The sequence below is a fragment of the Acipenser ruthenus genome, chromosome 6 (genome assembly GCF_902713425.1).
Source record: "Acipenser ruthenus chromosome 6, fAciRut3.2 maternal haplotype, whole genome shotgun sequence".
In the NCBI taxonomy this organism is placed as follows: Eukaryota; Metazoa; Chordata; class Actinopteri; order Acipenseriformes; family Acipenseridae; genus Acipenser; species Acipenser ruthenus.
Genome location: NC_081194.1, coordinates 57,918,843 through 57,943,955, shown reverse-complemented (window position 1 = coordinate 57,943,955; position 25,113 = coordinate 57,918,843). Strand labels below are relative to the sequence as shown.

Here is a 25,113-nt window from a genome sequence, read left to right as displayed (position 1 = left end):
TTATTTAGTTTTTTTAAACTTTATTTAATTTTTTTTAGGACAGAGCTTTTAGCTCTGTCTTAAATCATAGCTAAAACCAGAGCCATATTCGATGCAACACATGACCGGGAGCATTTCACAGTCCGTGCTGAAGCTGATGTACAGTAAATGAGGCAGTGTTAATAGTTTTTCTTGTTCAATATTTCATCATAGTCTTTTCCATATGCAGTCAAATTCTGTACAAATGGAGTCTTATGCAAAGATGCATGTTATTATTATTATTTATTTCTTAGCAGACGCCCTTATCCAGGGCGACTTACAATCGCAAGCAAATACAAATACATTCAAGTGTTACAATATAAGTCATACAATAAGAACAAGAAATACAATAATTCTCAAGTGTGACAAACCACAATTCAATAATACAGCAGATAATAATACTGAAAGTTACATCAGGATATGATTAAATAGTGATAGTTACATCAGGATATGATTAAGTACAAAATACTACAGATTAAACACTTGGCAGATTACAATATTCTGAGGTACAGGATTAAATGCAGTAAAATAGGGGGCAGATAAGAGCAAAATAAAGCATATTTAAATGAAGGGTGATAGTGTCCCAGGATACAACAGAGGAGTTCTACAGGTGCTGTTTGAAGAGGTGAGTCTTAAGGAGGTGCCGGAATGTGGTCAGGGACTGGGCAGTCCTGACATCTGTAGGTTTGCGGTAATTTATAAAACAGTGACTGATGGATTCTTATGATGGCTTTTCTGATTTGGTTGCAAGTAGTCCCAATATGTTAGTTAAAATCAAATGTGTTTTAATTCTGAAGTTTAAACGTTTAGGAAACTAACCCCTCGGTGCCTCTTCAGGTATGCAGGCCCGCACCCCCTCCATGGGCAGTGTGCACTCCGAAGAGGCTGACATCCAGGTGGGGGACAAGGTGCTGGTCGTGGGACAGAGGACTGGGGTGGTCCGCTTCCACGGGAAGACCAGCTTTGCACCAGGTAGCCGTTAAATATGTGACCCCTTTCCAGGCTAAAAAAGGGACAAATGCAAGTGTTGCTTATCTGGTCCCAGGTGTCTAAGTTGTGAATGGTACATTATACTTCATTGCAGTTAGTGCACGATTAGAACTACAGTACCTAGTGAATTCCTAGGCAGCACAGGGACCACGACAGTGACCTGTGCCAGGGTAACAGCAGCTTACGTGTGTTTCAGGGTTCTGGTATGGGATTGAGCTGGACAAACCCAGTGGAAAGAACAATGGCTCCGTAGGGGGGGTGCAATACTTCAGCTGTCCCCCCAAACACGGGGTCTTCGCACCCCCCTCCCGAGTGCAGAGGTGAGTCCCTACAATCACAAATGATACAATAACCCAGGCAGAGGACAATAAACAGGGTCAGTCTAGAAGATGGCAGACTTGGCAGTACAGTAACGGGTAGCAATAGGGAGTAAAACCACAAGGACCATGCTAGGATCCTTAATGCTAGAACTGTGCAATGATGGGGATGGATTTCATGGATCACACAAGGAATGTACAAGATTTGAGCTGAGAAAAAAATGAATGCAAGGATCGTGCAGGTTTTGTACAGGGCATGCATGAAATCCTTTCTTATCCTTGTGTACCCTTAGTTCTTCTTTTAAACTTGAATTTTATGGTGCATCTTACTTGATCCTAGCACAATACCAGATTTATTGTAAACAGTTTTGCCATAACAACACAATCCTAAGATACAATGACTATTGACCAAATTGGGTCCTGTGGTCCTTCTCTTAGCTTCATTTCATAGCCTAGGTATTCTGACCTACTATGCAAAACATTACCCTGGTCGAAAAAAGTTCCACATAGTAAAAGCATAGCAATGGGTAATAAAGCGCAGTGGAAGCATAGGTAAGCATTGTAAGGCATGGATAGGTATGGTAAAGAATGTTCAAAATTTGGCAAACCAATGTAAACTGGTAAATGCAAAGTATGGGAAAAGTATGTAAAAAGTGCCAACATACCATGGTATACTTTTATAAGGGCAATTAGACCTCAGATTGGACCAAAACATTAACCATATTATGAATTTTAATATTAGTTATACCATAACACTATGCCAAAGCATAACTACCACTTGAAGCTACATGTTGCTAGAAGTGATAATGATAATAATAATAATAATAATAATAATAATAATAACAACAATATCAGGGGTCACATGCAGTTTTCTATAACTCCACACAAAACCCTAAAATGTGGTACTCTGTCTTAAGAAATATCTGAATAATGAAAAGCTAGTGGCATAGTGGGCTCGACATGAAGTAACCCTTGTGAAATGTAATTTTCATATCACGCTCCACACGAAGTAATGAAATGTCATAAACAAGTTAATCCAGCAACCCATAGTCAGTGTGTATCTAGCTAATTTGATTATGTCAGCTTCATTCCAATAAAACATTTTGAAGGTCAATTTCTACACAGTTACATTTAATTTTGGAATGAAATAACATTACTTTTTTTATTATTATTATTAATTTGTTGCAGTCTGTCATCGTTTCATTCTAATCCAAATCTGATTTAAAAGTCACAAATCCAACGATTCAAGACAGATAAATATATTTCCGGGAATTCATTTAAAGACAGTATTAACAAGCTGGTTTTCTCAATGTCATATGAGCCTGAAAATCTCATTACTTTTCAGGGTTTGCATTTAAAGCCGAAATGCTTCAGTAACTTTTATTAAAGAAGATTTTCATTGATGCCTGGTAAGACGAGAGTTGTGTCTGTCATTCTAGTAAGACATGAGAAAAGCATGCTGCAGAACAAAACATGTCACAGGATAATGTAAGCAGGGTGCTCAGTTTGTTATAATAGGAATAAGATCTTACTTCTAACCCGACTCCAAATAAAGAATGTGCTTTTAGTAAGAAATTAGTTCTTGTTTAAATATTCTTTTTGAAAAGTATTCTTAGTTTCCCCACTGTAAAACCATAATGTAATAAAGCATGGTGAAGCATTTGTATTTGTGATAGCATCTTGAAAGCATAGATTTATCTCCTTAACTGAAAATACCTACATTAATGACTTTAAGATTTTTTAGCCCTATTTTAAAGTTAATGCAAAATGTGTCCCAATTTTATTTCTGTATGAATGAAACATTTTTGTTATAAGGCATAGATATAGCCCTTAAATATTAATCTTGCTTGCTTCGCTTGTTAGATTAAACCAACAAGAAACAGTTCTTATGGCTTAACAACACTTCAGAATGGGGGTTATGAAAACACCGATCCTTGTAGATGTTGCCAGTAGTTAAATGGGTGGTTTTTTATAATGAACCCAAAGGGTAGTTGGAATTTATCAGTTAGAATATGCTAGAAAAATCTACTTGCCCCATCACTGTCCCACAAAACACACACACAAATAGGATATAATTTTGCTTTTATTAAACAATGAACACAATCAATTAGTGATCAATAATAATTTTTGCTTCATGAAATAAAATAAAGAAAACGTAATTCAGTCCTAACATACTTGCCAGAACGGCGATGACACTATGTTTTGGTTTCTTATATCCATTGGATAAAGAGAAATGATTGAGTTTTGTGGGTGTTGTGCTGTCGGTCTCACAGCAGCCTGAGTTGTGAGAGACTCAGGGTACTCAGCGGAGAGTCGAGTCAGAATTCAGAGAAGGTAGCAGTTTAGCAATAGTGCAATGCTGTGGAGTAATTTCAAAGTTGTATTAAAAATAACAATGTCAATATATAGCTTTACAAATCTACTGCAAACCACCCGATTTTTAAGTAACTTTTTTAAAAAAATAAATCAATTGCTAAACCGTTGCATATAAAATAGATTAAAGGTTTTTGTCATTTTCATTCTCTTTCATGTTAAATATTCTTCCTAGAGCTGGCGGTCAAACTTTACTTGGCTCCTACTGTAGACAAAGGCAATGTAATAGTATTGTTGTGTTAATTTTAAATGTGTTTGTTACTGTGTGTGACTGAGGTTTTTGTGAATTAAAAGGATATGTGTATTTGTGTACTCTATATATTTTTGCTTTGAGGTTTAGAGTTAATGCATTTTTTTTTTTTTTTTAACATTTTCATTTGTATGTGCAAGACTTCTGCAGCTTAGACTTTAAACATGGTCGTTAAATCAGTAATGTGAACATGAAGACATATTAGGTGTTGAAACGCATTGTTTGTTTGTCTGTCTGTTTTACAACCATGTTTTTAAACAAATAAAGATTACAAATGAGCAGGGGTTAAGTATTGAATCCTTCTGAAGAAAAATGGTGCACTATTAGCTGCTGCATCTCCGCCGTGTGTGTTGTTTTATTGATTTTAGTTTATATTTTTTAGTTTTTAATAATTTTTCATTTTTAACTAGTATTTTATTTTTACTTGTATTGTTTATTTTGATAGTTTTCAGTCGTTTTGTTTATGCCTTGCTTTGTTTGAGGGGCATAACATAAAGGACAAAACAGGTTGGACAAACAAATGGAAACTTTGTGCTGTGTAAGAAAAACCGAGCTGTTCCTGCTCAGCTTTTGTGCCTCTCTAGCTGCTGCGGTTCCTGCTAGCCTTTGCTGCCTGCTTTCCCGCTGCTTGCTGTGCCTCCTGTCCGCGCTGGGTCTGTGCTGGAGCGGTTGGGTCTGGTTTCCTGGTGCCGCTGCTTCCTTCCTTGTCTCTCCGCCTGCTGCTTGCCCTGCTTTGCTGTTCTGCTGTGCTGGGGTCAGCTCGCCGGGACTTGTCGGCCTTGCTGGGTCTTTGGGTTTGCGAATTGGGAGTTGTGTGTGCTTGATCTGAAATTGGCTACAGTGTAAAATATTTAGCGGTTGGACGGTACAGTAAAAGGTTTCGTGGAAAGGACGGTCTGTTTTGATTTTATTGATCATGTTGATTTATCCTGCTTCTCAGTTAATAAGTTTAAGACATTTCAATGTTTCTAAAGAATTACGTGACCTCTGCCATGGGTTTGGAATATTGCGTAGGTCGTAAATACCAACATAGGGGGTCTGGATGTGGTTACATTTATAAGATTACTAGCTGTAATACTACAACTACCTTTGATCATATTAAAGTTGTGTGGTCATGTTACCGTCACCTTCCTTCTCAGTGGCGTGGCATTGATTTAAGTTATTTGAGCATCCTTCAAAGACAAAATGCAATGCAATCTAGGATTACATCATTATTAAAATTATTAAAGTTCGCTATTAACGATTTTATATCTGATAAGAAACTTGACTTTTCATGTAACAGAAACATGGCATCAACAAGATGATTATCTTCTTCTAAATGAAGTAGTGCCACCTGGTTATGGTTATGTGGAAAAAGCTCGGGCTGCTGGTCTGGGTGGGGGTCTAGCTGTCTTTCATCATTTAGATATTGAACTGAGCCCAGTCCCTGTTCCTGATTTTGAGTTTGTTTGAGTGTTTGGTTTTTAAATTTAGTTCCTCTCAGCTTTTGGTTGTAATTTTAGTTTATCGCCCTCCTAGACCTAAGTTCTTTTTTTAACTGAGTTTTCCAACCATCTTACTCCTTTGAGCCTGACTTTTAACAGAATTCTCTGAAGAAAGCAAGCATGATCACATATCTCCAATCTTAGCATCTCTTCATTGGTTGCCAGTAAAATTTAGAATCGATTACAAGATCTTGCTGCTGACTTTTAAAACCTTTCATGGCCTTGGTCCAATCTATTTTAAGGACATGCTCTGTCATTATGTGCTGAAGCGGAGTCTGCAGTCTGCTAGTAGTGCTCAACTGCTTGTGCCGAGGACAAGGCTGCGCACTATGGGCGATCGGGCCTTTTGTTCTGTGGCCCCTTGCCTCTGGAATAACCTGCCTGGACATTTGAAGGACTGTGAAACTACTGAGGCTTTTAAATCTGGACTAAAGACTTATTTTTATCAACTGGTGTTTTTATAATGTGTATTGTTTTTAGGTTTGTTTTAATCTTTCTATAAAGTGCTTTGACATTTCTGTAATGAAAGGTGCTATATAAAATTATATATATATATATATATATATATATATATATATATATATATATATATAATATATATTTATATTTACTCTATATTAGGGCTGTCACTTGATTACAAATTTTCATCAGTTAATTTATGGGCATTAGTTGATTAATTGGTAGATTAATCTGTGAACATTTTTAATAAAGGTAACAATAGCAGCAGCCACAACCACCCTCAATCCAGTTACATCTCCCACACTGAACATTAAAAACACATTTCATATGCATGCCTATGAAGCTCTTAGACATGGAGAAGTGGAAGTACATGTATAGGTGCCTAACCCATAGGGCAGAGGGAGCACGTACAAGAGCATTGGTTTGACCCATGGTCTACACTGTATACAATAGCTAACCTTAGCATCTTAGGACAGTGTGACTGAAACAGAAAATGTACTACAAAAAATGTATTAAATAGAAGCTTGGTAGTTGTTGGCTTAGTTTGTTTTTATTTTCTATTAGTAAATGCTCATTAAGTACACATTGGGTATTTTATACTGAAACCTGTCCAGTTGTGTGGGTTTACAATTAATAAAACAGTAACTTCACAAAGACTGTTCAGCAAGGTATGCTTGGTTTCTTAGAGCTTCTTAATTCAGTTAGTCCTTCGATTTGCTCCCTAACTTTTCAACAAAGTTAGGTGTCTATGGGTACACGGTTTGACCCTGCAAATGATTCCGCTTGTATGAGGAGTCCTCTTGCCCAAGGAGGCAGGGTGCTTCACGCCTGCCTGTCGCTGATAAGCCTTGGCAGGCTGCTGACAAATTGTGACTCAAATTATCTTTGAGCTCAGAGAGTGGTGGGTGGGAGCATTCTCCATGATAGAGTATTCTGTAGACACACTAATCTGCTGCTGTAGTAGTTCTGACTGCTTGAGCTGACACGTCTTTGAAAAAGTTCAGACAAGGGCAGCCTTTCCCTAATGTACTTTTTCCCTGAGGACCCTTGCTAGAAGAAACTAATTAAATGCTCCTTTCAATACTATAGAATGCTGGTTTGTCTAGAACAGGGTGTGAGGATGGATTGCACACATCAACACAGGAAGTTTTGTGTGCTTGTTTTTTAAGCTTGGTTCAGAATGTAGTTCTTGATGCTTTTGTAGCACATCACTACCCTAATGTCTCTTTACAGGTGGTCACCCTTCAGTTTACCTCGCTATTTTTACAGTTTTAGCATGCTTTTCCCATAGTTGTACTATGCATTTACCATAGTTTACCATTGGTAAACTTTTTTTTTATAAGGGCAGTTTTTATATTTAAAAAAAAAAAGAAAAAAAAAAAGTTTATTAAAATGTTTGTTTAAAAAAAAAAAAAAAAGAAAGTAGATGTATCATTGTTTACCCCCCACCACCTACTGTACCTACCAAGCCATCACTGAGCAATGGCCAGCCTCTCCTGATTTAGCAGTATGTACTCTTACACAACCTCTCTCATACTGACTGCTTTGATTACAGGGTACATGGTTCTATGGATTCTCTCACAGATACCTCCTCTGCCAGACGTAATCACTCCTTCCCAGGTAAGATGTGCTCCATACTCTCTTGGTTGAAAAGTAAAGTGCTACTGCCCACGGTGATGGCTAAAAGATTGGTCGTACAAATGTGTGATTTTAATGAGCATGTGGTCTCAAGTGCAGTGGTACCCCTAAAATTGTTTATGCATTTTGTAGGAATGCAACACGTCTGTTTGACCCAACTCCCTTTCTTTCTCACTAATTATATTTGATTTAGATGTCATGCCATCTTAAAAAAACAAACATGCAAAATATTTTAATGAGGAAACCATCCCATATGGTAGCACAAATATTATCCATTTGCTATCATAACCGAATACTATCACTTTGACATAGTAGTCTTGCAGGAACCCATTTTTTGGGGGGTGAATGAAGAACAATTGTCATGTCCTCTAATTTTGGTGAAAAGTGTATATACTGTACTCATAATCTTAACGCCTCTACAAGACAGCTACCTCAAGCCTTGGGTGCTGTCAGTCAGGTGTATAGAAGTCCCTAATTCCTTGCAGGAGCAGCTACAACAGTTCCCCATTATCAGTGACTGGAAGTGGTGATTGTATCATGTGATTCGTGTCATGCCCAGTGAATTACTTAAAACTGACTAGTCTCCACAGGATTTCACCTGTGATAAAATCACCTACATGTGTTTTAATTCCATGTTCCGTTTCCAGTTCACCCAACTTGATCTGCTGACCTTGGAGGGCTGGGCTCTATAACTTACAATTGTGCTAAGTCAAGAGCTGCAGTTTTGCTGCCGCATTAATGCAAGTCACGCTGAGAGCAGGATGCTGGCAGGTCACATGTAGACAACATGCTCTTGTCTGTGCCCAGCCCCTAGTTTACCAGTAATTGCAGCAGATCTGAAGGTCTGAGGGTTTCTGCTACCCCAGCACAAATCCTTCCCGAAGCAGGGGTACAGGGCTTTATTTTTCTATTCACTATATCTGCATCTGCTGTGGTTGACGTGCACTTTGTTTAGTAATTCATGGGCTATGGGATTCATGGCCCCGTGAGAGGAAAGCACAGAGGTAATTGAACATGACAAGAGCTGCAACATGGTCTGATCCATGATATTGTGGTTTCTGAGTTGAGTGGAGCAGATTTTATGTATATTTGTAAAAGTCTGGTACTGAAACTTCAATAACTGTTAGACTGCATTGTGGAAAGTGGTGGGTTTGAGTAGCTCAGTGGTTAGGGTGCTAGACTGTAGTGTTGAAGGCAGTGGGTTTGAATAGCTCAGGTGTTATAGAAAGTACTTGGCTGCAGTGTGGAAGGCAGGGGGTTTGAGTAGTTCAGTGGTTGGAGAAAGCTCTGTGCTGCTGTTTGGAAGGCAGTGGGCTTTAGCAACTACAGTATTGACGGTAGTGGGGTTTGAGTCTTGATTTGGAACATTGTAAAGTGTGCCAGTTGAACCTGCTATGCCTGTGCTGTGTGGAAAGCGAGTGGGTGGTCTGTGTGTGCACAGAGAACCCCCAGAGCCTGACCTGTGGTTTATTTATAGGAATCCGACGAAGTTTCAGCACCTCATCGGCCATCTCTTCACAGAGAGAGCTGAGCAGGAAGAGCCCTGTCAACAGGTACAGAGCAGCCTGCAGAGCGTCCTGCAGGGATGGAAATAAGACTTCCATTGCAAAGCAGTTTGCTCCATTCCTAGTTTTACTATGAGTTTAGTAAGACACACCTGAGCTTGTTACCTATACACTGTGGCTAATGAAGTTCGTAGTAAAACCTGCAGCGGGTCAATCTGCTGTACAATAGGAGTCTTATTTCCATCACTGGTACAGTACAGTGCAATACAGTATGGGCTGAGCCTTCACTGTTCTGGTTATCTTTTTACTCATAGTCAAAGTGTGTCTTTCACAAATATTTGTAAACGTGTATTTTTCTTTTTTTTAGTCTTCATAAGTGTTAACATCTGTATTAAGCCTCATCTCATGAGGAGACAATAGCAATATAATACAATACAGGCCATGTTTTTTTTTATTTATTTATTTATTTATTTATTTATTTATTTAGTGTATTCATGTGTTTGTTTGATTTAACATTTATGTAGTTATTTTTTTTTTTTAACTGTGCAAAATTAATGTAACAAGTTGTGTGTGGTGTAGCAGTACTTTAGTGCTATAGTTGTTACACGGATGCTTTATGAATAAGGCCAGGACTTAGATCTGCTTGTGAGTCTGTGTCTTCGACTGTAGCGCTATGTGTTTCCCCTGCTACTGTAGGTCTCTTGTGACTGCAGTGTTCTGTGTCTACCCTGCTAGGTCGTTGTGACTATCTTTCTGTGTCTTCCCTGCTAGGTCGTTGTGACTGTACTTTTGTGTATCTTTGTGTCTCTCCTGCAAGGTCGCGGCCGCCGTTCCTGCGTCGGAGCTGGAGCAGCACTAGTGCGGGGTATGGCGGTTTGCCACCTGTCTCCGACGGCACAGTGAAGCTGCACCAGGGCATGCAGGTCTTCCTCGCCAGCTCCAACGAGATAGCCACAATCCGCTACGTGGGCCCTGCCGACTTTGCCCCGGGGGTGTGGCTAGGGCTGGAGCTGCGGGCTTCAAAGGGCAAGAATGATGGCTCCGTGGGAGACCGTCGCTACTTCACCTGCCGGCCCAACCACGGGGTGCTGGTGCGGCCCAGTCGGGTTACCTACCGTGGCATTAATGGGGCCCAGCTTGTGGACGAGGGCAGGTAGGACCAGGGGCCACTGGGCAGAGGGCAGGACACTGGAGGAGGTCAGCTTTCATGGTTACTGAGCCAGTTGTATCGGGAAGTTAGATTGTGGGTTTTGTTGTCAAACACAGCGTCAAGGTCTTATATAACTGGAACACTGATCGCCTGATGTTTTCTAGAAAGCATCCCAAGGACCACTCTATTCTTCTAACTTCTAACTAAATAAAATTGTATTGTAGACCTGGAGATTTCTCACTATATCTGCCATTAACTTCAAGTTGTGAATTCCAGGACCCCTCTCTAGTTCTGTTGCTAATGCATTTGTGGGGTTTTAAAAATGTGTATTTCTACTTGATGGAATTGAGGTACTAATGATCAGGGTATTTTAAGTGTCTAACATGGTTTTACTTTCTTTGTCTTCCTCTAGCTGTCCTCTCTATAGCATTCATATCCCCTATCCATTTATTATGATTATTATTTATTTTATTGTGAACTTTTGAGTGTTGTAACAATCACTGCCTTTAAAACCCTTCTACCAGGTTGATGGCTCCTACCAAGCCTAACAAACATGCAAAAGAGCACAATGTTTTGTCACTTTTGGCGGACAACTGCCTACACAGTTGGCTATGATGTTCTAAAACACAGACACATGAATACACAGACATTTAGAATTATAAATTGCCTTAACGGTTTATTAGTAGCCCTTTTGCACCTTTTAGCAATACATTCCAAGAAAGTTATCCTGGATACTGGGAACTGGCTAGTGCTGCATTGTTTGTGGTTAGTAAGCCTTGTTAACCAAGATTAAAAAAGACTTACCACCTGTACAAGCACACAAACTAAAAAAAAAAAAAAACAGAAGAGCAGGAACTAGCATACTATAAGCACAGTCACTTGCAAGCACATACACCATTTAATGAAATGTTAGTTACACGTACACGAGCACTTACACAAACACACACACCGACAAAACTACGCACAGGAAGTGAATCATATAAAAAAAAAAAAACGTCAATGTGGTGGCAGCAAGTCCTTGTACTATAAACAGGGTGCAATAAAAAAAAATATCAGGCCAGATATACCAGAACGAATATCAGACAGCAGCAGTGAATTCCAAACCCACAAACTTTGTAAGTGTACTAATAAATGCACTTGAATTATTTTTTTGTACAGATGTAACAAGCTGGATGTGCCCGAAATTAAGTGTGATTTTGTAATATATTATATGGGAAAGCAGGTCAAATTGGTAGTGTAATACGTTTAAACTATTTTTTTTTTTAAACTTCATTTTATTCATTTTTGTTCTTAAACTGAAATTGAAGGCATGTAGTCTGTTTATGTTACACGCAGAGCCTTTTTATTTATGTATTGTTTTTATTCCTTTGGTTACTAGAAACGCCCTTTTGTGTGCAAGACGTCTATGGGTGTGTTATGCTACAGCCCTGTACTGCTCCTTGCTATAAGAACTGCCCAGTCTTCATAGAATCAGCTGGTCACAGGAGGCACCGAAACATCTTTGTGCACCTGTCAGACCTTTAGAAATACTTTTAATATGAAGAAGCATAATAGGGTCAATGTCAAACGTTTTGACCTGAAGTCTTTCTCCATGTCTTCTGGAAATGTTTGTCATTGAACTTAAGTTTCTTTTAGTATTTTTAAATGTAGTTGTATTGAGTGTTTAATAGCTGTCAGAACTCCCCAACAGTGAGGTTAATGCCAGGCAGCCCTGTAAGACTGAAAAGGGGGAAATTTGTTTTACGTTTTTCTCCCAAGTTTTATTTTCATACCTGTCTCTTTCCCAATCATCATTTTGATGAATTTCAGAAATAACATTTGCTTATATGTGGAAATCAAGAGGTGTATTCATAAAACATCGGCACACTGGTAAGTGCATTGGACTACAGTGCATTTACTGGTATGCTAGCACTTTGTGACCACAGACCATGGGAAAAAGACTGGTAGACTAGCGCTGTCACTAAGGTAAATGTATTACACTTGCAATAATACCTTTTATTTTTGGACTGAATTGTGTATGTATTAAAGTTTATGTGCTGTTCTATATATCGCTATAGCTATTTTTTATTGTGTGGATGAAGTGTATTTGAATTGCAAGATAGCCAAGTGCTATCTATTTGTTCTAAAATGAAACAATTTTGCTGTATTTTAATAATTAATATTTTACAAATGTAAAAAAATACTGCTTCATTGAGTATTATGATATAAAACGTATGCGTCTGTAAAAAGTAAAATAAAGATTTGTACTCATTTCAGTATATACAAATAAATGATATTTGGCTGTTTCTGACTTGTTGGTACTGCTCTACCCTTTTCTACAACACACTTGCTGTATTTGAGTTCTTAACTAAACAATAACATATCTTCTGCCTATAAAGTCGGACAGGTTTGTATTTTTGACAATCCTGATACCACATGTTTTAGTTGAGGTACTAACAATGTTCCCTAGATCTGTTTCTCCTCTCAGAACTAGGTGTTAAGTTTAGCTTTGTTTACATCAATACATTTAGAGGGATCTTTTTGGTTTTGCTGTTTTTGTGCAATTCACTATTGTGTGAATTACCTGCAGTAATTCAGAGGAATCTTTCTAGTCTTATTGTTTAACCCTCAGATGAATGCAGAGGGCATTTTTAAATTAACCTTGCATGAATTAAACGACCAGGTGCTAGGAGACTGAACAATCAGACTCCTTGTAAATCTGCTCTAAACTGATTACATGATTAATCCACACTTGAGTCTGTAGGTTTAGTAATAGGAGTAGTTTATGCAGCTATAAGGGAGGAACCATTTATTTAACATCAAATTCCTGGCACCTGGTTATTCTGTGAAACCAGGCGCTTGTTTACCTACTTTCCTTTCAAATGTTGCAGCTCACGAAGCTCTTTGATTTTATTGATCAATTCCATAGCACCTCACTTTGCCATTGTGTTTTGGTCTTTTCATCATTTGTATCTAAGTAGTAGCAGGCAGGTGCTCCACAGTTGGTGCAGCACATATTAAATAAAAAAAAAATCAACATTAGTGCTTTCTGCTCCTACCGCAAAATAATAAATGATTCTTGACTCTAGTGTTGATCACTGCAGTGACAGTAGGCTCATAATGAGTGAGCAAGTATGATCAAGATTTTTTTTTTTTTTTGCGACGCTAGGACTGAAATCGGGTTTGAATCATAGCTTGTTTTTCTGCAGAACAGTTACAGCACAGGTAGTAACAATGTGATTGTCCACATGCAGTTCAGTCTCCATGCCCATCCAACCGTTACCTTTCTGAGAGTGCCTCCCGAGCTACCCGTTTGTTGCCTTTTGAATTTCCATTTTGAACCAATGTGAAAAAAGATAAGCCTGTTTTGTTCAATACATTTTATTGTGTGTGTGTGTGGTATGACATTAACATTAACAGACATTTTGCTATGTACACATCATAAATATGACTCTTCAATAACCCAGGCAGTGCCTCATGCATCGCTGTAGTGCTGCTATATTATATACTTGCTTGGGTATCTCCCGATTTGAACAGCAGTGACGCACAGTTTAAACCTGTCTTCCTTTCCTGATAATTTCACAGCACACCTGCTTGTAAAAGTGCTGTGACCCAGGCAGGAACGTGGCATTGCTAAGGTTGCCACCTTCATACCAGCAATTGCAGTTAAAAATTGACCATCAGTGTTTATCGACTTGAAAGAAAAATTCACAAATTTGACTAACAAAAAACACTGAACATGAATATCAAGACAATCTAATTGTAACCAAAAATGTTAAGTGCTGTACATGGGATTCTGATAAACCCTTTAAAAACACTTCAAAATCAATACCTGAATTAATAAGACTGGCCTCTTATTTAATACCCAGTTGTGAAATATTGAGGGCAGCGTATTTGCGAGGGGTCTTTACACTGTAAGGTTTAGTACAGCACACATGCTGTAGATGACCTCACTGTTGAACATTGTGTGATGGTGCGTGTGACCCTTTGTTCTCCAAAACAAATTAAGAGAATGTGTCCTGTGTGCTTCAAACTGTTCTCCAAAAAAAAAAATAAAAAGGGTTTTGTTGTACCTCAGGGACTGTATTCTACAACTATAAGTTTAATGGTCTATTGTGTTTATATTACAAAAAATGTATATGTCTTCCAGTACAGACACTTATACAAACTGCATTTTTTAATACCTTGTTTTCTGTAAGTCTCTCATTCTCTTGCTGCCTTTGTCCATCAGTCTCCCGCTTCTGGGAAGTTATGTATTTTGTTTCTTTGTGCCATATTGCAATATCAACAGGGAAATAAAATATCAGATAACAAAGCAGAAACTTGATTTTGGTATAGTTTGTAAACTGCAAAAAGGTTTGGCTCTTCTGCATTAGGTAAGCTACGTTAATAAATTAGTGTTATAATTACTGTAGCTATTTAACTCCAATTTGTCATGAATGAAAAACGCACACATACATTTAACAAACCAGAAATAAACAAAGTACCATAATGCTGGTGATTGTAAGTAATATTAGAATTGGTGTTTTTTTCTTTTCTTTACAGAACAAGTTGTGTTAATGTCAATTTGGAGTAGATAGCTTTGAGAATCTAGTCCAAATCCTCCTCCTTGTGCTGGTTGTTTAGATTCGTAAGAATTTATCTAAATTAAAAAGACAATAAATTTAAGAGCAAGTAGCAAGGTTCTGAGAAATAGTGTTACACGTCCCCACATGTTGCTAAAACTGTTTAAATAATGTGCCTATCATTTTTATTTTCATTGTTGACAACTTTTTACACTTAGAACTGTTTAAAAGCTCTTTTCAAAATTATTATTTTATTATTATTTGTTTATTTAGCAGACGCCTTTATCCAATGTGACTTACAGAGACTAGGGTGTGTGAACTATGCATCAGCTGCAGTCACTTACAACTACATCTCACCCAAAAGATGGAGCACAAGGAGGTGAAGTGACTTGCTCAGGGTCACACAGTCTTGCTCAGTCAGTGAGTGAGCTGGGATTTGAACCGGATGCCTCCTGGTTACAAGCCCTTTTCTTTAACCACTGGACCACACAGCCAAAATGGCCGCTCTAATGCACTGGGGTTTAAGAACTGTCCTCTAAATCAGGGTTTCCCAGTCCTTATCCTGGGGACCCACTGTGTCTGCTAGTTTTCATTCCAACTGAGCTCTCAATTACTTAACCAGAACATTAATTGAACTGATAATTTGCTTAATTAGACCTTTTTAATTGTTTTCAGCTCTTAAACAGTTGCAGAGTTCAAGTTACTTATAAAATGATATAGCTTCTCTGTTCCGGACCACTTCATAGATCGTTATTGCCGTTACCTGTTTAACAATGTGGGCAATAATCCTTACACGATCAGTGTACTAGAGTGGCCATTTTGTAAAGAGACTTTAAAGTTATAGGTTTATAAAGTTGTCAGGATGTTAACAATGAAAAGAAAAATGACAGGTACGTTATTTAAACATTAGTAGCAACACATGCATATGTGCAACGCTATATTTTTGGGAACCCTGCTAGAAAAGTTAGTGGTTCTGAAACTCAGTTGGAAGTACTCCACAGTGGAAGTACAGTGCATGCGAGTCTTCCACACAGTTATTATAAATTGAATGCATGGAGTTGTCCAGTTTGTCCAAGCACACTTGGAAATGGAATCGGAGAGCAATGCAGCCCTTCAAAAGACGCTTGTGTGGTTTTGATTCATCAGAGATACCCTGCAGTCACTAAGATAGACCCCAGAAAAGGACCAGTTATAAACATGAACAATAAGGAAAACAAAATACAGAATCATATACAACATGCACAAGAGGCATGAGCCATGTAACACACCACTGAATCTAGGATTTGGTTCTGATCCTAACTTTGGACAGTAGTGTTTGGGTCAATTCTACTAATTGAACTCCAATTCAATTCCCTCTCCAGATCAATTCCAATTCCATCCAATTCCCTTTTTTTTAAAAAAATAAATCTAATCAATTCTAATTCCATCCATGTATACATTCAGTTACCTTACAATTGTGTAATTGCAAATCCAGTTCTACCTTTAGTCCATGAAATTTTATAATTTTGTATTAAAAGGGACAACATATACTTTTGTTTTTCATTTTTATTGCCACTTTTCAAGGTTGGTGATTTATTTAAATCAGATTTTTTTTCAAATTATGAACATTGTGGTATTGTAAATTTAACACTTAGGATATTTCAAATGGTGGTTTGTGAATAATTACATACCAAACCAACTAAATCTTAAATGAATATAGCAAATTATTGCTGTACATGAAACAGGCTATGTGATTAATTTAATCTCCATTATTATGCAATGCACTATGTATGTTTATATGCAAAAGATTACAAATCACAGGAATACACTCTGAGGTATACATTATTTAATTAGATCATAAAGTTATTTTTCAATTTTATAACACACAAAAAAGTTGGAGGATAGTGCAGAATTTAGTATAACTGTAACTATGGTACATTATCAGAAAGAGGCTGTTACTTGCCAAGAAAATTAGTCTCTACTAACCTAAGCCTAACACATATTTTTATAAGCCCTTTTTTTTTGCCAACATCTGTTCAGACAGGTACAAGCAATTTCCAGAAATAATAATAACAATAGTAATGCAATATATAATGGAAAGACCAATTGAAAGCATTGTCTAAATTATACAAAGTTACATTAATAAATATCTGGGGTCATATTGGCCTGGCATTGTTTGTTTACAAAATAAAAATTTGTTTGTCAGGTCAAACAAAATAAGTGTTAATCTACATGTAGTCGGTGACAAGACAGCATGTCAGAAAAAGTGACCCAATTTGGTCTCATTTTAAGAAAATACAATCTAAAACTGGAAAGGGGTATAGAACTAAATGGAAAAAATGCCAGTTTGAACTGCAAGGTCTCGTTGCATGACTGAAGAATCACTGAAGAAATGTGTTGCACAGGATGGTGAACAACTGGAACAAGATGAAGCTGGTAAGTTCCGAATCAATGATATATTTTAATTTTATTTTACAGTTCATATAATTATACAATCAGTTGCAATAAAAAAATCTGACTAAAGTCAGATTAATTTGGTATGCACTTTGTCATTTTAAAATGGAATTTAAATATTTTCTGAAAATATTAGGAAAAACTACAGTACAAATTCAAGGTCTAATGGTTGTTATTACGTTACTTTAATAAAGTTAAAATAATTTTTAAATTAAAAGTTAAATTAGTTTTGAGCCACTATAAGTTCTTAAAATTGACAAGGAAAAACAAACTAGTATTTTTGCTATTATGTATTTTTTCTACACTAAATTAGAAAATGTTATTTCTTTATAATTTCAGAGTCAAATAGTGTTGTTTCAGCATCAACCACATCATCTAATCTGCCAGATCCATTAGATTCAGCAAGGCTTTCAACCTCATTTGCCACAGGACACAATATGGAGTTACATGTAATTGATGCCATTGTCACAAACAAAGTGTTGAACCTTGCACTGAAGAGGTCAGCAGAAGAGTTACTTGCCCGACTTGAGCCAACAGCTGCTGCTCTTGACAAGATGCAGAGGCAGTATTTATTTGGAAAGAACTGGAGAAGCAACTGACAGGGGACAAAGAAGTGACCAAGAAGTTTAAGGCCAGATACGACCAATTGATAACACCAGCTCATCTACTCCCCAATCTGATCCATCCATCATTTCAGGGAAAAAACCTCACTGAAAATGAAAATAATTTAGCGATGGAGTATGCCAATGAAAAATACCCCTCACTCATCCCAGTCTTCGTCACCATTGGACATCCAATGGTGGGAATATGGTGAATGCCTTCACCATGTTGGCAGCATTGTCAGTCACTATGCCTGAAACTTTGTCAGCCATGTTCTAGACTTCAATTGTCTTCTCATACATTCCGTAGATGTTCTCTGCAGTATGTGAGCCCCTAAAATGCAGCGTGTAGTACACGATGAAGTGGCCCTTGATGCCAATAAAGGACCTCATATCTCTACCTGACCACAGATCTATGGTAAGGTAGATGTCCTGGGCTTGCTGCATTTGACTCCTCAGTTGATCTTGGACACCGGAGGTGTGTTAAGGAAACAGCTTCTGGCTGAGGAGTTTCCTGTTGGGCATGGTAAAGCATGGTTCAGCTGTGCTAAGGATGTCATGAAAGGCTGTGCTGTCTACAACAGACAGGGGCATGAGATCATTAGCAATAAAGCAAACAATGTTCTTGGTAAGCTTCACTTGGCGAGGATCTGTGGCCTCCCACTTCTTAGGGTTTGAAGTCAGATTGATCATCAAACTCCCCAAGGATGGCAGGGTGCTTTCTCTGAAAATAATCACACATTTTATGTACATAAAAACACACTGAACAACAAATCTAGCAAAATAAGCAGTATTTAATTACCAGGTGAAGCTTAGCATTTAATCATCACCTTACAATAATGAACCCTAGATTCAAGATGGAAGATCTCATTCTCTGTATTTCATCTGGCAAGATATGGTAGGATACAAAATTAAGCAGGCCTCGCTGAATAATACTAAACTATTCAGCGAGGCCTGCTTAATACACAGGCACAATAAAGTATGATGCTGGTAACCTATGCAAAAAATGTAATTAGGTAAGAGCTACCCATTGAAATACAGCTTTCCTTGGAGGAGTAGATACACTTAACCAGTTTATTACAAAAACTATTAATGTATCATGGAGACTGAGTAGTTTTAGTGAACCTCTTTTACACAAGTTTGCACTAAATATTTTCTACCTGCATCATAACATGCTAATTAAGCATAAACACACCAAACATTAAAATTATACATTTATCTAAGAAATTTAGATAGGAGGCTGTGTGGTCCAGTGGTTAAAGAAAAGGGCTTGTAACCAAGAGGTCCCTAGTTCAAATCCCACTTCAGTCACTGACTCATTGTGTGACCCTGAGCAAGTCACTTAACCTCCTTGTGCTCTGTCTTTTGGGTGAGACGTAGTTGTAAGTGACTCTGCAGCTGATGCATAGTTCACACACCCTAGTCTCTGTAAGTTGCCTTGGATAAAGGCGTCTGCTAAATAAACAAATAACATGCAAGATATGTCACATAATATACTTACATTGAGGCGCCTTATGAAGTTGGACGTAGCTTTTGTTGGACCAGAGACAGATGTTCTGCAATATTTACATATAGCACAATGGTTTGACATTGTGGCACCTAAAGACAACAATGTTTAAATCGACAGGCAAAGTTTGTAGTCAAAAAGCAAGCAAAATTGTCTTTATTCCATTCCTCAGTTCCTCATCTAGTCCAGGGACAATCACACGATCCGAGTTCTCGGTTCCAATCCAGGTCCAGAATCCAAGCAATCCTTCAAAAACTCTTCAACACAGTCAACTACTCTCCAGATCCTAACACTCCCAGTCACCCTCGTCTTTCCAAAAATGTACTCAACAAAGACTAAGTGTAAGGCTGGGTCTTGAATAGAGCTGTAGGGCAGGTTAGCTCTTTCCAATTAATTGAGAACAGGAGTTAACATTCACATCACAATTGTCATACTAATAGTCTCATTTGTAAAGATGACAACAAGCAATTTATCAGTAGAAGTGGCTACTAGTGATCTGCCTATCTCAGTTACCTCTTCTTTGTGGAAATTAAGCTGTAATCAGCTCATCAGTCATGACGCCTGTTGTTGTGATTGTGTGAAATACATACAGTTGTGTTGACTATTGAGCCTGGCTACACTGGGCATACTATTCCTCAGGTTTTTTAAAGCAATTCAGTGCAATAGATTTGTGCAAAAACGGGTGTTCAGTGGAATCGAAATTGAATTGCTAATTCCATTCTCTAAAAAATGCCAATTCAATTAAATTCCAATTCCAATTCCAAAACTTTGAGATTTTTCTCAATTCCAATTCATTACCAGTTCCACACTTGATCACACTTGAACTGGAATTGACCTCTGAATTTCAATTCAATTCGGAATTGACCCTGACTCTGTGGACAGGCATCTGTGTTCAGTGGCTCCAGTGATCATTTTGGATGCTGGATGCTCATTTATGGGGATTTCAATTTCTAATTGAACACACAAAATGACTTGGGAGTAGTCTTTTTACATGATAGGTTTTTCTACTCAGTATTGTAAGTCTTTTGAATAGACGTGGAGTACATCTGCACAAGGTGGAAAAGAAACAAAAATAAATGATACAGAAATACAACACTTAATTAAAACCAGAATTCATCAGGAAAGGTTACAGCCGATAGCAACTCAAATAGTGGCTAACCCACTATTTGAGTTGCTATCGGCTGTAACCTTTCCTGATGAATTCTGGTTTTAATTAAGTGTTGTATGAACCCCCAAACACTGAGTTTGAGACTGTGTACCCACAATGTTACTGTATGACTTTTCCACATTTCATTTTAAAGTAAAAAAGTAGTCTTTTACACATTTTTACCTAAAAAAAAAACACATGGGGTGCTTCCACAAAAGATCACGAGCCATTAAGAATCTGAATAGCAGTTAAGTACATCTGACACACTGTGGCTTGCTGCCTGGCAACATCGGGAATAGCAGTAGTTAGTTAGTTTGGGAAGGAAATAACTTTGGGGATCATACTAAAGTGCTGTGGCACTGACATCCTCTGTCAAGGGAAGCCTGATGTCCCAGGTAGGGATGCTTTGCTGAGGAGGGTCCTGGAGAATGGCAGTCACCTTGGAAACAAGCAAGGGGCGACCTTCCTCTGCACTGCCTGTCCTGGTACGACCAGTAATTTGCAGTGGTGGTGGTGGAGGATCCAGGGGCAAACCCTGCTCCTGGTACCCATAGCTGATGTTTCCACAGGGTAAGCGTCGCAGTCTGAACAGAGGGATGGCAGGGGGTCCCTGCGAGAGGGCAGAGGGTTCCAGGAGCACAGCTGGTGGTCTGGGAGGTGCCTGTGCCGTGATATCGCCAGCAGTTCTATGCTCATGGTCATCCCCCTCACCCTCGACCTGCGCTCGCTGCTTGTCCAGGTACCAGGACCCATAGGTTGGGTTCCAGAGGTTGGTGGGCTTGCCGTTCCTGCAGTCCAGGTCTGGAGGCTGTGTCTGGGAGAAGGCAAGATTGACGTGCCCCCCGCTGGCCTCCTCGGGCGCCATTCCTCCAGAGCTCTGCTGCAGGGCTGGCTGGAGAGGAGGGGGGCGGCTGGGGCTGTTCTGGAGCACAGAGAGGATGGAAGGCCGGGTGAGAGGGGGGAGAGGAGAAGGAGGTGTGGGCTGCAGGTAGGAAGCGGTCTGCTGGTCTTCCTCAGCTCGCTCTGGAAATGGGGACACCAAGAGAGGGGGGGTGTTGCCGGGGTCTTCAGGCCTCATGGGCACCGTCTCTTCTTCCTCTGGTACAGGGCCATACTCCACAGGGAGAGGCGTGTTCACAACGTCTGGGTCCTTGGTGAGGTTAGGGAAATGAGACCACATTCAGACCGTTAACCAAAGATAAATCAAATTCAGACATTCTTCAGCTAGTAACTTCAACGTAACCTCTATCTCTTATAATAACATCTACAATGATACTAAAAGAAAATTGAGGATACGTGGCAGATTGTGCACAGAACAGTAAACGTCTTTTTTTTTTTTTTTTTTTTTTTTTAATGGATTTTTGTGTTTCCCATGTAGAACCATCATGTTTTCTGTTCAGTGTTTCAAAGTGAGCCTTTTATGCTTAAACTAAACCTGAAGATGCTAGCTGAAGATTGTTTTATTTGATTTGTGTCTGAAAACCATTGAATGTAGAATGCAATTTGTTAACAAATGCTTTTAAAAAATAATGGTTTTGTTTAAATGTTTGTGAAACACAATTATTTATTTATTTTGCCCATTTGTGGTGAATTCAAACTGCAAACAGGCAGTGTTGTGTGATGCACTGACCTTACGGATACTGACCCCTGTTGGGGAGATGTGAATGAAAGCTCTATATCTACTCCTACGACTGGCTCTGGTGCGCAGTGGTTAAGGGGTGTTCTGACTATAAAGGAGCATGCTTGCTGTTGACTCTGGTAGCTCCATTTTCATACTCTTATAGTAACACTTTCCACTTGCTGTTAGGGACACACTCAGTTGAAATTCAAGCTTTAAGGGAGGATGCAGTAGACACCAGATGGGAAACACTCAAGCAGAGAGAGGGTATGAGTGGGATGTAAATGACTTTCAATTTAAATGGCATTACATGATTCTGTAATTCCACAGTTTTTAGATAATACAGCACCTTTTCCAAAATGAAGGAGAATTTATGCATAGTTATATGCGCTGTGTGTTAGATACTGTATGAGGTGCACAGTGAACTTCATTATGGTATTTGATACAGCAGACACTGTGTTGGTTTTGCTGGGATTTAAGGCTGCTCAGACGTGTGTTATATACAAGGTGTGCGTTATCAACAGGGCATGCATTATAATTTACAGTGTTGATAACTCCCATCTCCAGTGTAATACACTTATCACACAACGCACTAATAACGTGGAGACAGTGACAAATGCTCCTGTTTTAGTGTTTATGTGTGTGTGTTTGCAATGTAAAAATTATTAAAAAAAAAAAAAAAATACGATCTGGCTTGTGCCTTCATCAGCATGTGCTTGCGATTGTGTCGCGGAGCTGCATACCTGCAGACAGTAGTCGACTCGCTCCAGGATGGTAGAGAAGTTGGGTCTGTCCTCAGGCTGGTGCTGCCAGGTCTGCGTCATTATCCTGTACCTGTGAACGCACATGTAAGGGGGATTCATTAGGGGTAAGGCGCACAGCAGATACTGTAGGAGGTATATTTCACTGTTAAGCATTTGGCAAAATTCCAATGCATCATATCTTGTGTCCACCTTTTTATGGTAAATAGTAGCGCCTGAATACAATCTTCATTTTTGTGATTAACAAGTAACAAGTCTGCTATTATACCAGAAATCATTTCAGACAGTTTGAGCAGCTGTGCTTAGTTTGCAGTCCTCTTGCACAAATTGCACGAGATGACATCCTTCAGCGAGACTTAATCTAGACTTAAGATCAACTCGTTTGCCCAGGCCTTTTTATAAACTTGGTTTTGTAAGATCGCCCTGTCAAGCCGACACAAATAATGAGTTAAATACTGGTTATTGTTTTAATGATTAGTTTAAAAGGGTTTAGTAGTACTGTATATTACATTTTGTAGTACAGAGGGAGCCCTATACTGCAATAGTTCAAAGCTGAAAGGTATGCTGATGACGAATATAGGTTGCTGATGTTATCTCCCAGTACTCACACGGGCCCGGGACAGTTCTTGGGAGGGTCCATCCTGCCTCCGCTGGTCACGAACTCCAGCACCTCCTGGTTGCTGCGGCTGGGGTAGGGCATGTACCCCAGAGAGAAGATCTCCCAGAGCAGCACTCCGAACGACCTGCAACACAAAGAGCAACACTGGAGCGATTCAGCTAATTCACTAAGACAGTGACTATAATAATGAAACCTCACAAACCAGAAAGGACGCAGTACCTTATAAAAGTTTACCCTGGTAAATCTGCACGGTAATTGTGCAGTTTTGCCATGATTTTCCCATGGTTACATGTTGCTTTTACCATAGTTTACCCTGATTTGCAATGTTTATTTTTTATTTTTTATTGTATTTGCCTTACCATGGCCTTCTGTGCTTTACAATGCTTATCATGCTTTCACTATGCTTCATTGCACTTTGCTATGCTTTTACTATAGTGAACTTTTATAAGGGTATTTTATGCTGTGTAGATATTTTTTGTGAGAATGCATTTTGTTTTTAGGATTACCAGCTAAATATGAAGCGCATTTTACTGTTTGGATATGTGACTTTGATTTAACTAAAGGACGGCCCCTCTGCACTTTGTGAGAGCTTACTGCACTTACTGTTTACTGCTAGCTTGCTGTGGCGAGTGTATCAATGTCAACTCACCAGGTGTCTGTTTTGGATGTGAAAATGCCCTCCATGAATGCCTCGGGGGGCATCCACTTCACTGGCAGCATGGCGCGACCCCCTTTTCTGTAGTAGCAGGCCCTGCAAATGAAGCAACACGTATCAATTAATCTATTCATCAGCAGCACTATAGGGGAAAAAACACACCCAATAAAATTACCAACCTGGAAATAAACAACTTGAGACTTTGAATTTTGGAGCTTGGAACAAGTCTTACGTTTTTAAAAAATATATATTAGAATTGTAATTGGTATTTTTCTTTTCCTTTTTGACAAAAATAGTTTCTAATGACAATTTGGATTAAAGGCTTTGAAGCTTTGGTCCAATTTTATTATTATTATTTTTTTTTTAAATAATATTGTTTATTACTGAGGATTATTTACAAAATAATTCATATAAATTTAGTGACAAAGCCATCACTGTCTCACAGCAGCAAACTGTAAAACTCCATTGTCTGCTTCCCAGGGAAGCCAGCATGTATAAGAATGCTCACAGTTAACTGTCTTCATCCACACCAATATTCTTACAGCAGCCACTGTCACTGATCCCATCACATCACATCCCAGGAGGCAGGCTGACACATTTACACAGTATGTATTTCGTCCTCCGAAATGTGTGCTGTCAGCCGTCAGCTTCTTTTCACTCTGCGGGCCCGCAATGCAACCACCTTGGAGCTGTGCGCCGCCCCCTGGGAACTCTCATCCATTGTCGGCAATGGAATAGCCTGGACCCGAACCAGCGACCTCCAGGCTATAGGGTGCATCCTGCACTCCACGCGGAGTGCTTTTACCGGATGCGCCACTTGGTAGCCCCTTTACACAGTACGTATTTCTATTGAGAGAAAACCATGATGCACGAGTCACAGATGTTTTTACCTGTAGATATCCCTGGCCATCCCAAAGTCTCCAATTTTAGCAACTCTTCCAGCATCCTTGCAGGTAAGGAGACAGTTTCTGGCAGCTATGTCTCTGTTGCCAGGAGAGAAACAAGCACATAAATCATTACAAAAAACCTTCAACCCTCCTGCCTGT

General features: G+C 38.9%; 2 protein-coding genes and 1 long non-coding RNA gene across 7 annotated transcripts in view; 1 reads left to right on the top strand and 2 right to left on the bottom strand.

Moving 5' to 3' along the window:
* Positions 1-11,039, top strand: part of LOC117411084 (CAP-Gly domain-containing linker protein 4-like) — a 67,993-nt gene extending 56,954 nt beyond the window's left edge. For 3 of the 5 annotated variants that reach the window (XM_059025575.1, XM_059025576.1, XM_034018160.3), the window contains 5 exons: positions 856-990; positions 1,205-1,328; positions 7,447-7,511; positions 9,007-9,082; positions 9,852-11,039. In XM_059025575.1, the coding sequence (XP_058881558.1) occupies positions 856-990; positions 1,205-1,328; positions 7,447-7,511; positions 9,007-9,082; positions 9,852-10,191 (740 nt within the window). In that variant the 3' untranslated portion in view covers positions 10,192-11,039. Of the gene's footprint in view, positions 1-855; positions 991-1,204; positions 1,329-7,446; positions 7,512-9,006; positions 9,083-9,851 lie in introns of those variants that run through there. The other 2 variants (XM_059025577.1, XM_059025578.1) reach the window with 2 other exon arrangements.
* A 5,499-nt stretch (positions 11,040-16,538) lies between these two features.
* On the bottom strand, positions 16,539-20,450 carry LOC117410451 (uncharacterized). The gene is made up of 2 exons (XR_004545689.3): positions 19,262-20,450; positions 16,539-18,484 (listed from the first exon to the last, which is right to left on the bottom strand). It is a non-coding gene; the product is annotated as an uncharacterized LOC117410451 (long non-coding RNA).
* Positions 20,451-20,453: 3 nt separating this feature from the next.
* LOC117411110 (ALK tyrosine kinase receptor) overlaps positions 20,454-25,113 on the bottom strand; it is a 161,012-nt gene continuing 156,352 nt past the window's right edge. The window contains exons 26-30 of the mRNA XM_034018253.3: positions 24,958-25,050; positions 24,062-24,163; positions 23,402-23,536; positions 22,776-22,866; positions 20,454-21,564 (exon numbers count right to left, since the gene is read on the bottom strand). Coding sequence (XP_033874144.3) covers positions 20,758-21,564; positions 22,776-22,866; positions 23,402-23,536; positions 24,062-24,163; positions 24,958-25,050 — 1,228 coding nt within the window. The 3' untranslated portion in view covers positions 20,454-20,757. The remainder of the gene's footprint in view (positions 21,565-22,775; positions 22,867-23,401; positions 23,537-24,061; positions 24,164-24,957; positions 25,051-25,113) is intronic.